We start from the raw sequence: 13,369 nt of genomic DNA, 5'->3' as shown, positions 1-13,369 counted from the left end.
GGTGGTGTGCTTGCACGTGTGGACGGTGTGCACGGGATGTCCTCATCAATTCTCCCCGGCTGTGAAGATTTTGCCATTGGCGAAATAAGTCCTGAACTGCTCCGAGATGTAAGGATCAAGTCTCTGAAGCTCCTCCTCAGCGAGCCACGTATTGGTTGAAGCTGGACGTGACTTCCACTTGACCCGCCGTTCGACGTTGAAACTATTTGATGGTCCGGGATATCCTCTATTTCTTTTTTGGGTATGTGAAGGTTAGGTATGGTAGGAAGAGGTTGAGAAGAACAGTCGAGACGAGTAGGTATGAGAGGTAGAGGCTGGAAAAATGGGTCGTGACGGGTAAGTATGGAGGTAGAGGTTGGGAAAATGGGTCAGGACAGGTAGGTATGAGAGGTAGAGGCTGGAAAAAAAGGGTTGGGACGGGTAGGAATGAGATGTAGAGGTTGGAAAAATGGGTTAAAAAGGGTAGGTATGGGAGGTAGAGGTTGGGAAGATGGGTCGGGAGGGGGCTATGGGTCAAAGAATAAATCTGGGGAATCAAGATGGGTGGGCGGAGGGCCGAACAAAGTATCAGTGGTCCCCTGAAAAGTAACTAGATCCTCCACATTGAATGCGAAACTAATTCCTATGTAAAGTGGAAGATCTACCTCATACGCATTAAGACCGTTTTGTTTTATAATTTTGAATGGTCGAGCACTATACATTGAATTCCTTGAAACATTATGTTGGTCTGCAGAAAATGAGTAATGTTCATTACTAATCATGATCTTCTGCCTGATTTCTTGATGCCATGAATGAATGTGATGCGCAAAAGACTCTGTAGGCTCTGACGGCCTATGGGATAGTGACATGGGGACAAGATCAATAGGTTTTCCAGGTTTATAACCAATAACGACTTCACAAGGACTGAGACCTGTGGACCTATCGACAGAACTATTAAACGTAAACTCGGCTATAGGTATTACGGTGTCCCATATTCTGGTGTGCTCTATATCCTTCTTAGGGGGAGACTCATCCGGTAGATCATCAGGAACGATATCACGAAACTCATTCATTACCGGAATGACCTCAGTGGGTAACTCTACACTAGCATTTGTTGCACTCTCTAGCTACGAGGCCACACATGTTGTACCCCTAAAAATAATGGTCTTGATGTCCCTTATGGGGTGGGGGTACGGGTGCACGCCCATAACTGATTTCTTGGTCACCTCCATTCATTGGTCTATCCTCCCGGCCACCTGCCTGAGATTGGCCATCTTCCCTAATGGTAGGGTTTGTCCTGAGGGAGGCCTTTATTTGGTCAAGGCGTTGATCTATGCTTTGTTCCAAGCACTTACCCCAAGACTCGATCTGTTGGGACAACTTGTTTAGTGACTCTAGCAGTTGTTCCATGTTTAGTGTAGGGTGCTAGCCAAAACCATGACCTGTACGTGTAGGCGTACAACTTGCTAATTCCACCTAAGGACTTTCTACGATGACTATATGAGACTAAATGATCCTATGAGACTCTATATGAGGGGACAATGCAATGTTACTCCAGCAATATAGTTAATAAAATAAGGGACTATGGACTCCTAAAAGCTACATGTGATGGACTAGATGCATGACGGACTCAAACAAACTAACACTCAGTGTTCATGTTGTCGACGATTTGTCGATATTATCACCGATAATATTGGTGTCGCTGCACTGGCGACATCGAAACCCCAAGTTTTCGTTTCTTTACAGAATATCGGCGAAATTTTCGGTGAAAATCCATTTTTCGACAATATCTTCGATAAAAATGGGTTCTTGCCGAGAATATTGGCATGGTGTGGCTGAAATAAAGGAAAAAAAAAAAAACTTTAATTTCACGATTTTCGTACCTGATTGGAACTCGGAAGAACAAAAGCCCTGTTAGGTAAGAAAAACCTACAAATTCCCCCCTTTTTTCCGATTGGAATATCGATGTCACAATTTCGGCGAAAAATATGAAATTTTGCCGGATTTCCCCTCGATTTGGGTCTGATTTAGGGTTTTGAAACCCTCGGTCAAAAACCCCTCGACGAGAAATCCTCTCGCTCTGATATTTGTGTTAAAAAAAAATAAAATAAAAAAATTCGAGCCTTAGAAGCAGAAGCGGTTGTGCACCGAGGGAAGCGGAATGGCTGGTGTACCTAGCTGTAGCTGCTGTAGGTACGTGTCGTGCGAAGACGAGCATTGACGCTCCTTGAGCTCCGAGTTGTACGAACGGTTCAAAGGAGATCAAAGTTACATGGGCCCCACAGTGATGTATTTATTATATCTACACCGTTCATCTATTTTTAGATATCATTTTAGAGCATCATGCAAAAGATGAATCATATCCAAAGATCATCTGTACCACACCATAAATAGCAGCGTAGATAATGATTTTCACCGTTAAACAATTTTTAGAGCCCACCGTAACGTTTATTTTACATCCAATCCGTTCATAAGGTCACAAATACCTGAATGAAGAGGAAAAACAAATTTCTTGTTCCAAAACTTCTGTGACCCCAAAAAGGGTTATAATGGTAGACGTTCAATCCCCCACTGGTTTTTGCTGTGTGGTCCACTTGATAGTTAGATCTGTCTTATTTTTTGTCCCAAGCCTTAAGACGATATCGCCAAATTGATGTACGGTTTGGATATAACACATATATCATGGTGGGCCCAGGGAGCATCGACTAGTAGCCACCTCTTTACTGGCAGTGTCAGTACAATCTGCATCCCCACGAATTGCCAAAGGGAAGCGGATTGGGTACAGCCCCGGCAACACCTAGCTGTGGGGCCTACCGTAATGTATTATTTTTATCCACGCTGTCCATCCATTTTGAAAAATCATTTTATGTGATGAGCCCAAAAAATGGGACAGATTGAATGCCCACATGAACCACACCATAGGAAACAGTGGGCATCGACTGCCTAGTGCTGAAAACCTCTCGGGGCCACAAAAGTTTTGGATCAAGGTCATGTGTATGTTTTTCTCACGGTGTGGTCCACCTGAGATTTGGATCTGCTTCATTATTGGACCGTGTACTCAAATGAGTTGGCTAAAAGGATGGACTATGTACATATACAACGCATACATTGAGGTGGGCCCATGGTTAGGGTCCCACCCACATCCCTATCCTTGAAAAACTTGCTAGGGTCCACTGTATTGTTTTGTTGACCCTTCAAACCGTCAACGAGCTGTCATAAACTTAGAGAAACCTTAAAATAAAAAAAAAAAAAAAAAACAAATTTCATTTTGAACCAAAACTTATGTGGCCCACCATAAGTTTTCAATGGTCAATCATCACTGTTTCCTATGGTATGGTCCACATAAGATTGGGATCAACTTCATTTGTGGGATTGTGCATTAAAATGATCCAGAAAAATAGATGGACGGACATGGGTATACAACACATTAAAATGGGCTCCATTAAATGAAAACTTATTGTGTAATGCATTCTTTTTGTAATTTTTTTATTCCTAAATATGCAAATATGTGTATTTAGGCATGTCCTGGAGTTTCACTGAAAAATTCTACTATTTTCTCCATGTTTCCCCCACATTTTCCTACATTTCTGGTTATCAGCGATATTATTGGCGATAACGATATAGTATCTTTATCTCCGGCCAGCGAAACTTGTAGCGATACCGACAACTCGAACACTGCTAACACTAAACAAATAATGTATTCCCCTATAAGAACCCTAAGCTTTGATACCAAATTTGATGCATGACATGAAATTAAACATGATGTCTGAGATTTCTGGCTTAAAATCACCTTAGTTTCAGAAACAATTACACAAATTCCATATCCCACATAAAAACTCCAAACATGCAAGTAAAGGGGAATCTATGCGGGTCTAGGCCTACACAGGCTAAGACTGGACCAATAAAAATTATAAACCAAACGATGCTCAAAGGGAAATAGAAATCAACCACACATGCATAGCAAACAGTCCCTAAGGGATTCTCTAATCTTAATTCAGGGAACCCTAGGGTGAAAAAATGGGCAAATAAATTAGGGCTAATACAAACTAAGGCTAGGGTTTAGGAAATAGGAATGAAAAGAGGAAAATCAGAGGAAAACCTAACCCGGAGAAAGCTCCTGCATACAGATGGTGACCTGGGGCTGACGCACGTGCGCGGGTGGGCTGGTTGCACGTATGATGGAAGCCCACCTCCCCAAAGTGACACCTAGGCCTTGATCGGCTAGGGGAGACCTCCAATCCCTCTAAGTTTGACGACGATCTGACGTAAGGTCGAGGCGTAGTGCTTCGCCGAAGTTTCAGCCCTCATACAGGTCCAGATTCTGGAAACTGGCTGTAGGGGGATGAATAGCTATAAAAGTTGGAAAATTTAAAGTAATAATGATGATAGAAGATTAGATATATGGATGGGAGAGGGTAGAGACAGATGGGGATAGATGTGGCTTCACACCATGTAGTTAGCCCTTCGAAAAGGGAGGGCTTCGCACCCACTTTTGAATTCTTCCACAACTCACTAAGATAGCAGAAAAATAAAGCAGAAATTTTTATCAAGCTTCAATGAATGAAAAGAATTATAGGGAAAATCCTATACCCTAAAAACTCGTGCCATGTGCGCAACATATTACTTGACGATGAAGTAAACTAAAATAAAAGCCAAACAAAGAAATTTAAAGGATTCACGAAGTTCTAAATAATAACAATAAGCAAAACTTAAAATATGAAATCAATCCGACGAGTGGGCCACGATCATGAGATCCCATGATGGGCTTTTTTTGACTAACGGGCCCACTCTTTTGAATCAAAACTTCGTCTTATAGCTAGGAGGCCCTCCCTGGACGTCGTCATCGATCCAGATCGACGGTGGGGCCCTCCTTCTGGCGTACGAGCATAGGGGGTGGTGCGCGTGCACTTGTGGACGGTGTGCGTGGGATGTCCTCATCACAAACGTTGGGTAAGATTATGCCTCCGTGTTGTATGTTGTCGATTGTGAGAGTTCTCCCTCTGGCTAAGAGCCTAGTAAAGGCTACAATCTTGGGAGGGCTTCCATAGAACCAAACAAAGGATGGAAAATTGGTCTCCTTAGCCAGTCTAGGTTGAATCATTTGAAGGAAAGATTTGTAGTTGAAGTTGCCCGAAACAGCAGACGCCCAAGAGATCAAATCAAACGCCCCTGGAGAAGGCTGAAATAGATGGAGCACCCTCAGAAGCTCCGACAATTTTGCAAGATGAGCCTCCTTAAAAGATCTCCTACAAGGAGAGCATTAGGCACCTGAATCGATAACCGAGAAACAATTAGCCATTGAAATGGATAAGTTTGGGTTGATTCCAACAAGATTAGGGAAAACAGAGGCTAGGGGCGTATCAAGGATCCATTGATCGAGCCATAATCCAATTTTGTTATCCTCACCAAGACTAAAGAAAATACCATCCATAAAGGAGGGTTTGAGGCTCATAATAGCTTTCTAAATAGAGGAGGCTTTGTAAAAGGGCGGAGGACTTAGTGAGCCAACCCCTTACTCAGTGCCATATTTGTAAGAATGATGTCTCCACCAAGAGCCATCCACCTTACTATAGTGCCACAATCACTTACTAACAAGAGGAGTTAATGTCTGGCAGAATAGGAATGCTAACTCCTTCCACATACAATTTGCACATTTTAGACCAACTGAGAAAATGGAATTAATTACTGTCTGAGTTGCCATTCCATAAGAAGTCTCTCTTGAGTTTATCGATCCTTGTTATGAGCCATAGGGCATCTAAACAGAGATAGAAAGTAGGAAGGTTGGACAAGAAGGCTTTGATAAGGGTTAGACGACCCCTAAGAGAGAGGTATTTGCTTCTCTAAGGGGACAACTTACCCTTAATGCTCTTTATAACAACATTCGAAAGGTGTTTGGTTGACTTACACAGATCGGTATGCCAAGGTAATTAGAAGGGAAAGATTTAGCTTTACAACCAAACATCTCAGAGAAGTTAGAGAGAAAATTGGCAACGATGTTAATGCCAAGCATTTTACTTTTGAAAATGTTAATTTGGAGCCTCGAGCTAGCCTCAAAGCAACACAAAATCATTCTCAAGTTGACAATGACCTTATTGTGGCTTTGAAGAATAGTAGTGTCATGATCAAATTGGATGTGGGAGATAGGGGCTAGAGGGGGCTACTGTGAACCCATTGAACAAACCCATTGACTCAACTTTTCTCATCATACGATTGAGACCTTCATCAACAATGACAAAGAGGAAAGGGGAGAGAGGATCCACCTGTCTGAGCCCTCTGGATGAGTGAAAGAAGCCTTCAACAATCTAATCACCAGAATCGAGAAGTGAGTGGATGAGATGCATGAATAGACCCAACCCCTCCATTTTGATTCGAAACTTAGAAGCCCCAAAATGTAATCTAGACAGTCCCAATCCACATGATTGAAGACTTTTTCAATGTTTAAATTGCAAACCAAGCCTTCAAGACCTTCTCAATAATGGGAATCGATACATTTGTGGGCAAGAAGGGCGCAATCGAGGATTTGTCTATTAACTGAAAGGCTCCTTGGGCTTCAGAAATGACCTTAGAAGAACATGCCTGAGTTTGGAAGCTAAAACTTTAGTTAGGATCTTATAGGGAGAGCCTAGTAAGCTAATAGGCCTAAAATCCTTCAAATCAGCCACACCTTCTACCTTAGGGATAAGAGCAATGAAGGTAGCTCCCATTGCTTGAGAGATCAAACCTGAAGAGAAAAAGTCAACAATGAAAGCAATAAACCTCTTGTTTGAATATATTTCAGAAAGATTGAAAGAAAATTATAAGAAATCTATTATGACTGGGCAATTTATGATGTAGGACAAATAACCAGTTGCTCTAAAATCTCGAACTAGTAGAGCATGACGAATTAATCCCTTTATCTCATAGCTCAGGCCTCACATCTCATGGGTTAGGACCTCGGCCGAACCCCCGTCCTGGGCCCTAAATCACATGGGTATCGCCTCACACGGGCCGCCCACCCCGAGTGTGTCCTCGCATCCCACGGGCTACCGCACTTGAGCCCGGTCTGAAATGCGCAGACCTCTCGCTCTGATACCAATTTGATGCAGGACAATTAACCAGTTGCTCTAAAAGCTCGAACTGTTAGAGCATGACAAATTAATCCCTTTATCTCATAGTCCAGGCTTCACATCTCATGAGTTAGGACCTCGGCCGAACCTCCCTCATGGGCCCCAAATTACATGGGTACCGCCTCACACGGGCCGCCCACCCCGAGTGTGTCCCTGCATCCCATGAGCTACCGCACTTCAGCTCGGTGTGAAATGTACATTAATCACCCCCGGTGAGGAGTCTAAAACACGAGACCTCCCCCGTGGGCCCTGCCCACCCCAAGTGTGCCCCTGCATCCCATAGGCGACCTCACTTGAGCTCGATGTGAAAATGCCCCTGCATTAATTTATCTCTGCCAAGGAAAAAGATAGCCGATTTGATTTCTTCCTGAGAGAAAGGGGCTACCAAAACAGAAACCTCCTTGGCAAAGATATGATTGAATTCAAGATATCTAGCCTAGGCTTGGACCAGTGCTCAGCTAAGAGAAGAGAAGTAAGAGGTTATCTAAGCACATACCTGGTTCTTGTCAGTAATGGCCTAGTGAGAGATCCATTAACACACACATAAACTATCTTATTTGATCTCGATCTAGCTTTGGCTATGGCGTGGAAATAATGCGTGGTTTTCTTCCCCTCTTTCAGCCAAACAGATTTGGATCACTATCTCCATTTGATTTCAAGTTGTTTAGAACCACTGGCATAATCAACCCTTTGATTTTCTCTAAGCGTATTGTCTTACTCCGAGAGGGGGGGCGATTCTTCCTTCACATCTCTTAACAGCTGGATTACAAAAAGGGAGTTAGATGCAACAATCTCGAGATCGTTTGAGCATCTTTTCTCGAGCTAATCAGATTGGTCTTGTGGAGATGGAGTTTGTGACTCAGGATGAAACTAGGATTGCCAGAGATTTAAAAAGAGGACCACTAAGAGGATATTGGAGTAGAGAATCCTTCAACCTCAATCCAGGAAGGCTCAAACTGGATGGCTTAGGAACCCAGCTGTCCTTCACAAAGTCCAGAAGGATGGGGCAGTGATCTGACATAGGCTTAGGAAGACCTCTTTGGAAAACAACAAGGAAAGCGTCCAGCCAGGGAAAGGAGACAAAAATTCTATTTAAATGAGACATAATGGGAGGGGATTGGCCATTGGACTAGGCATACTTGACATCTAGAAGAGAGGTCGATTAGGTTGTTGGCTCCAACCCAATCTGAAAAGGATTTCATACTCTTTGTGATGGGTCCATCGTTTGATTTTTCATAAGAAAATTGAATGATATTGAAGTCTCCTCCGAGACACCAAAGGAAGGACCATTTGAGTCTAATGGCATTGAGGTTGTCGTCATATAAAAAGGTGCCTCAAAGAAGCCTTACACGGGCAATTAACTAGCCAAATGTTGCAAGAAAAATCTAGATATTTATTTATTCTCTCCTTTCTGATAAGCAGTGATTTATCACTTATCTTGCACAAGTTTATGCTTCCAGGAGCCAATTCTTGCTCGTATTTCATATTGCATGTTTCTGTTTTTTCTTTTTTCTTTTTGTTTTGTTTGGTTTTTCATGACTGGTATGATATGGTACATGATAGTGTCCTTTGCACTTCAAACATTCCTTGAGGCTCAGAACAACTATGCTTTCAGAATAAAATATTTTCAATTTGATCTAGATATTCAAGGGGTTTGAGTTGACTGCTATTACCTGTAGCATAGCTACATGATTGAGGTTAGTCCATAGTGTGCATATGGATCTTCATCATTTACACAATCTATTTTTATGTTTTATCTAGTATTACATGCATTTAAAGACCTTCTTTCAGTCAACAGCAGATGCAGTATGCTTGCAATTATCATTGTTGTGTATATGTTCTGGTTCTGACAATGACATATCCATTGGGGCTGGAAGAGATGTTGAAGAACATATTTTTCGAGGTTAAGAATAAATTTGAGACGGCCATTGGGATAATTCGGAAGGAAAAGATCACCATAGACCCTGAAGATCCTGCTGCAGTAGCTCAGTATGCAAAGGTTATGAAGACTGTCCGAGAAAAGTAAGCCTTTCATTTTGAGTTAGTATGTCTTTCAGTTGATTAGTTTCCGTACTTCTATCTTCAGGATTTTTGCTCGAGTTTCATTCTTGTAGAATAGAAGTTTCTATGATTTACCAAATTTTGATGGACTTCACTCATCTGCTTATATCATCTTATCACCTTGCAGGGCAGATCTATTCTCAGAATCTCAACGTATACAATACACCATTCAGACACGAACACAAGGTATTCCAGATGCTCGAACATATTTGTTGACGTTGAAGGAGATACGGATCAAGTATGTTCTGCTTTCCCCTTCTTGTGAATAAAATTTTATCATCACTGTCTCTTAAAAAAAGAATTTTGTAGCTTTTAGTAATAGGCATTATCTTCTGTAGCAATGGTTATGCATTTTCTTTCTCATCGATCTCTGCTATTCCTCAGTTGTATTATTTATGAATATTTCTGTTACTTACGTAAGATGTTATTGGTTAATAAAACAAAGTCACCCTTGCCCCTTTTTTTTTGGGTTAAATCTCTCTCTCTCTCCCTCCTCTCCCGGCCCCCTTGTGTGCGCGTGTCATAGGTTTCTATCATGTTGTATGTGTGGCTTAAGAGAGCACTTGTTAATATTACTGGATGTAATGCATGGGCATTTTCACATTGGATTCAAGTGGAGTGGCCTGTGGGATGTAGGGCCACACTTGGGGTGGGCGGCCCATGTGAGGCGGGTGGCTTGTGTGAAGCGGAGCCCATGTGAAGTGGGGCCCACGAGGTGGGTTCGACCGATGTCCTAACCCATGGGATGTGGCGCCTGGGCTATGAGATAAAGGGATTGATTCGCCATGCTCTATCAGTTTGAGCTTTTAGAGCAAATGGTTAATTGTCCTGCATCAGGATGTCTTCCATTCTCTGTTGAAACATTGTCAACTTTCTGCCATTTGATAGGAATGCAAGTAAATCCTCTGGTTTAACCAAAACTTTTCAATCTAAAACCCAATGGATGAAATTCCATTATGTAGATAGATAAGTGAAATAGGTAGATTATTGCGTTCGTGTTTGTATTTTCAGTAGTATGGTGGAGCACCATACTAAACTATATACACACGCACACGCAATAATCTACTTATTTCTCTACACATTATACACCAGCATAAGCCCCTTCAAGGTCCATCTTTGAAACCAACTTTATTGAAGCCTGAAATCATCTTCATGTTAGCCTTTTGATGATCCACAACATCCTGAATTTGCATATCCATGAGGAGATGGACATTGTTTCTATAGGCTCAAGTTCCTGTGCAAAGATTTGGGCAATTCTTTTACATTACTACACAAGGTTAAAGTTGCAGAAGATGTAGGAGCTATGTGTCACTTCAGAAATTGATGAAATAAAAGTAGCACATGAGTTGTGGTGGTTATCTTTTAGTGTTAATGAGATCTGGATCATGGATATAGCATCTAGGTTAAATGTCCCATGCCGGAAGTTTTGACTTACCCAACTGAGGCTTTCCTGGGACTTGCCGGGCATATAACGGTTCTAAAGGTGCTCCATCTCGTGTTGGTCATTTTGTAAGAGAAGTTAGGGAGGCCATCAATTCGTATATGAGAAGCAATGCCCCCTCCATGCTGTAATTGGGTGATATCCGTCTTTTGTACTAAAAGAAATTGTTAATTATCAGGAAACATAGTAGCATCGGAGAACTCATAGAAGAAAGCCATTGCAGCGTGGGATCTCTCCTTGCAGATATTAATGGTAGCCTTTTAGGCATGACTGCATAGTGTCCTTCAATTTACTCTGCTTTTGAATTATATTAATGGAAATTGACAGCCTCTGTGACGTTCTTTGGTTATAAGATTTATCAATACCAAGAGTTCTTTATAACCTCTTGAGGTGGCTGGTCCATGAAAACAGGCAATCTCTTCCATCCTTTTGGAAAGCCATAAAGATTTGAAATTTTTTTCTACAAAAGAATGTTCATGAAGTTAGCACCAACTGGAAGTTTGTCTCTAGTTCCTCCTGCAATAAAGGAACCTCTTTTTCTTGGTGTTGAAGAAAGCAATCAATAGCAGACAAACATCGTCCTTGAGTTGATGTTACCAAAATTCTAATGGTTCCAATTCTTTACAGCATATGAAACTAGGGATCATGGCATCTTAGAGAAAGCCCCGGCAACTTCCCACCATCTCTGTACATTGACTGGGCTATAGAAACTCAAATTGGGGAAACCCCTTCCTTTTTTGGAAGGTAACTGAATATGATAGAAAGAAAACAGATACAACTAGGGGATAGAAATGAAGAGTAGGTCACCAGTGACTCTCCTGTCAGTGTGTCACCCGTCTTTCACAAGAGAATTGGCAATGCTATTCAGCTCCTTCAGTACATTTGAAAAACAAAATTCAGCGAACAAGCTAAATTTCTTGTCTCTGAAATTGCCTGGCCATTTGATGGCATTTCTAGAGTCTCCTTTGACCATAAGAACCTGGAAAATGAATTGGAGGCCTGTGGTGCTTCAAGAAAGTTATGAGTCATTGACTTCCCCTTTCTAAATATTCATGTGTCTGTGGAGTATCCTGCATGTTTCTTCCTCAGGACACAGACTGTCAAACTGCATTGAAGTCGTTCTGGAACTCGAGAGGGAAAAGAGGAACAAACCTCACTGGTTCCGAGTCTTTTGATCTTGAATGCTCTGTCTATTGCTGGACATAGGTCATAGGTCGCATCAACAATGTGAAAGCTAGAAGCTTACCAGGTTGGAACTACCAAGGCTAAGATTTTTTCAATGTGAATACAAAAAGGAAGACTAAATGATAAAAGGAGGCTCCAAATACAGCGCCGCCAAAGGGTTATTGAAGATTTCAACTTTTAATTGGGGTTTCACTCCCTTGACATAAATTACTTTGTAATTTGTATATAGTTTCCATTTCATCATTAAAGTGCCTGTCACTGGTAAAAGAGAAGTACCAGGCAAGGTTTAAAAAGATGGTGTTACGACATCATGATAGCTGATTGCATTAACATTAAATAACAGTAATGGCTGTTACGAAACAGAAAAAGAAGGGAAAAATGGAAAACAAAAAGCGTCCAGCCCATGGGGAAAATGCCTTCTTTTTACCCAAAAAATGGAAATGTGATGCTATTATGTGTAGAAAACTGTGTAAATAATGCTGCAATTTGGTTATACAATGACTTTTATTAATAAGATAAAGGCTGTTGCTAACAGGCGACGGGTGCTTCACATTGAGAAACAGAGTGCAAATTGACTGTTCTGTTATAACTGCTGCTATTTTAGGTGTTATGGTTTTTAAACCTTGTTATGGTGCTTTTTAAACCCTGGTTCTAGGTTTATTTGACAAATAGCAGAAAGTGAGCTGTGAACCTGCACAGGGACCAAACATACCAATTCTGGGTTTGCTGGGAGCTCTGGCTGAAATGACAACATCTATCATACCACATACTTGTCAGTTCCACTGATGTTAACTTCCAAGTCTTCAATAGGTTGGTCTGGTGGCCCTTAATACCAGGAACATTGAACCTATGCTCCAACTATCTGATATGCTTCATGGTTAACAGATTCAAGCACATTACTATTCACTTAGGTTTGAGCACGTGGAATTGGATCACTGTTGCCGATTGCATGATGTTGCGGAAACACGGACAAGCACTGAAAGGAGTTGGTGAATCTTATGCACAAGGTCGCAATTGAGAATTAACAAACTCCATCAGTGGTGCCATTGATTGACCTACTTTCTTGTTCTACAAGAATCTGGGTCAATGCCAAGTGGCAACTTGGCCTCCATTTAATAAAAAAACTACTTAGCACACTTCCCAGAGTGCTCTCTGGGTTTCCTAATAACAGTCCTTTTACATTCTAAAGTGGAAGGCCCACCACCAGTGGCCACTGGTATTTTGGGCACTTTCCAGAACAGGGCCTAAGTTATTCCAGGCATTGTATTGTAAGATTTTAATCGACTCAAGGTATTCCATAACAGTAGTGATGGCTGTAACAGCCACTGCTGTTACTGTTACGTTAAGGGCCGTTACAGTCTTTTTTTTTTTTTTGTTTGAAAAAACCTGTTTCACCCCCGTTATGGGCCATTTTATTTGTAACAGCTGTTAAGGCCGTTTCGGTCCCATAACACGAAACAGTTACAACCATTACTGTCATGTAACGGCTGTTATGTAACCGTTTTCACATATCATGAATCTACCATTTGTTTCTCCTGTTCTTAAATTTTCAGGCTGCTTATTGGTTCTACCATTTTATTGGAGGTGTCATGTCCTG

General features: G+C 41.6%; 1 protein-coding gene across 2 annotated transcripts in view; it reads left to right on the top strand.

Moving 5' to 3' along the window:
• Positions 1–13,369, top strand: part of LOC131240463 (probable ATP synthase 24 kDa subunit, mitochondrial) — a 33,206-nt gene that overhangs the window by 16,592 nt on the left and 3,245 nt on the right. For both annotated transcript variants that reach the window (XM_058238709.1, XM_058238708.1), the window contains exons 3-4: positions 8,963–9,107; positions 9,274–9,384. In XM_058238709.1, coding sequence (XP_058094692.1) covers positions 8,963–9,107; positions 9,274–9,384 — 256 coding nt within the window. The remainder of the gene's footprint in view (positions 1–8,962; positions 9,108–9,273; positions 9,385–13,369) is intronic.

The sequence above is a fragment of the Magnolia sinica genome, chromosome 3 (genome assembly GCF_029962835.1).
Source record: "Magnolia sinica isolate HGM2019 chromosome 3, MsV1, whole genome shotgun sequence".
Classification (NCBI taxonomy): Eukaryota; Viridiplantae; Streptophyta; class Magnoliopsida; order Magnoliales; family Magnoliaceae; genus Magnolia; species Magnolia sinica.
The sequence above is the reverse complement of the archived record's forward strand: the minus strand, read 5'-3'. Positions and strand labels throughout refer to the sequence as shown.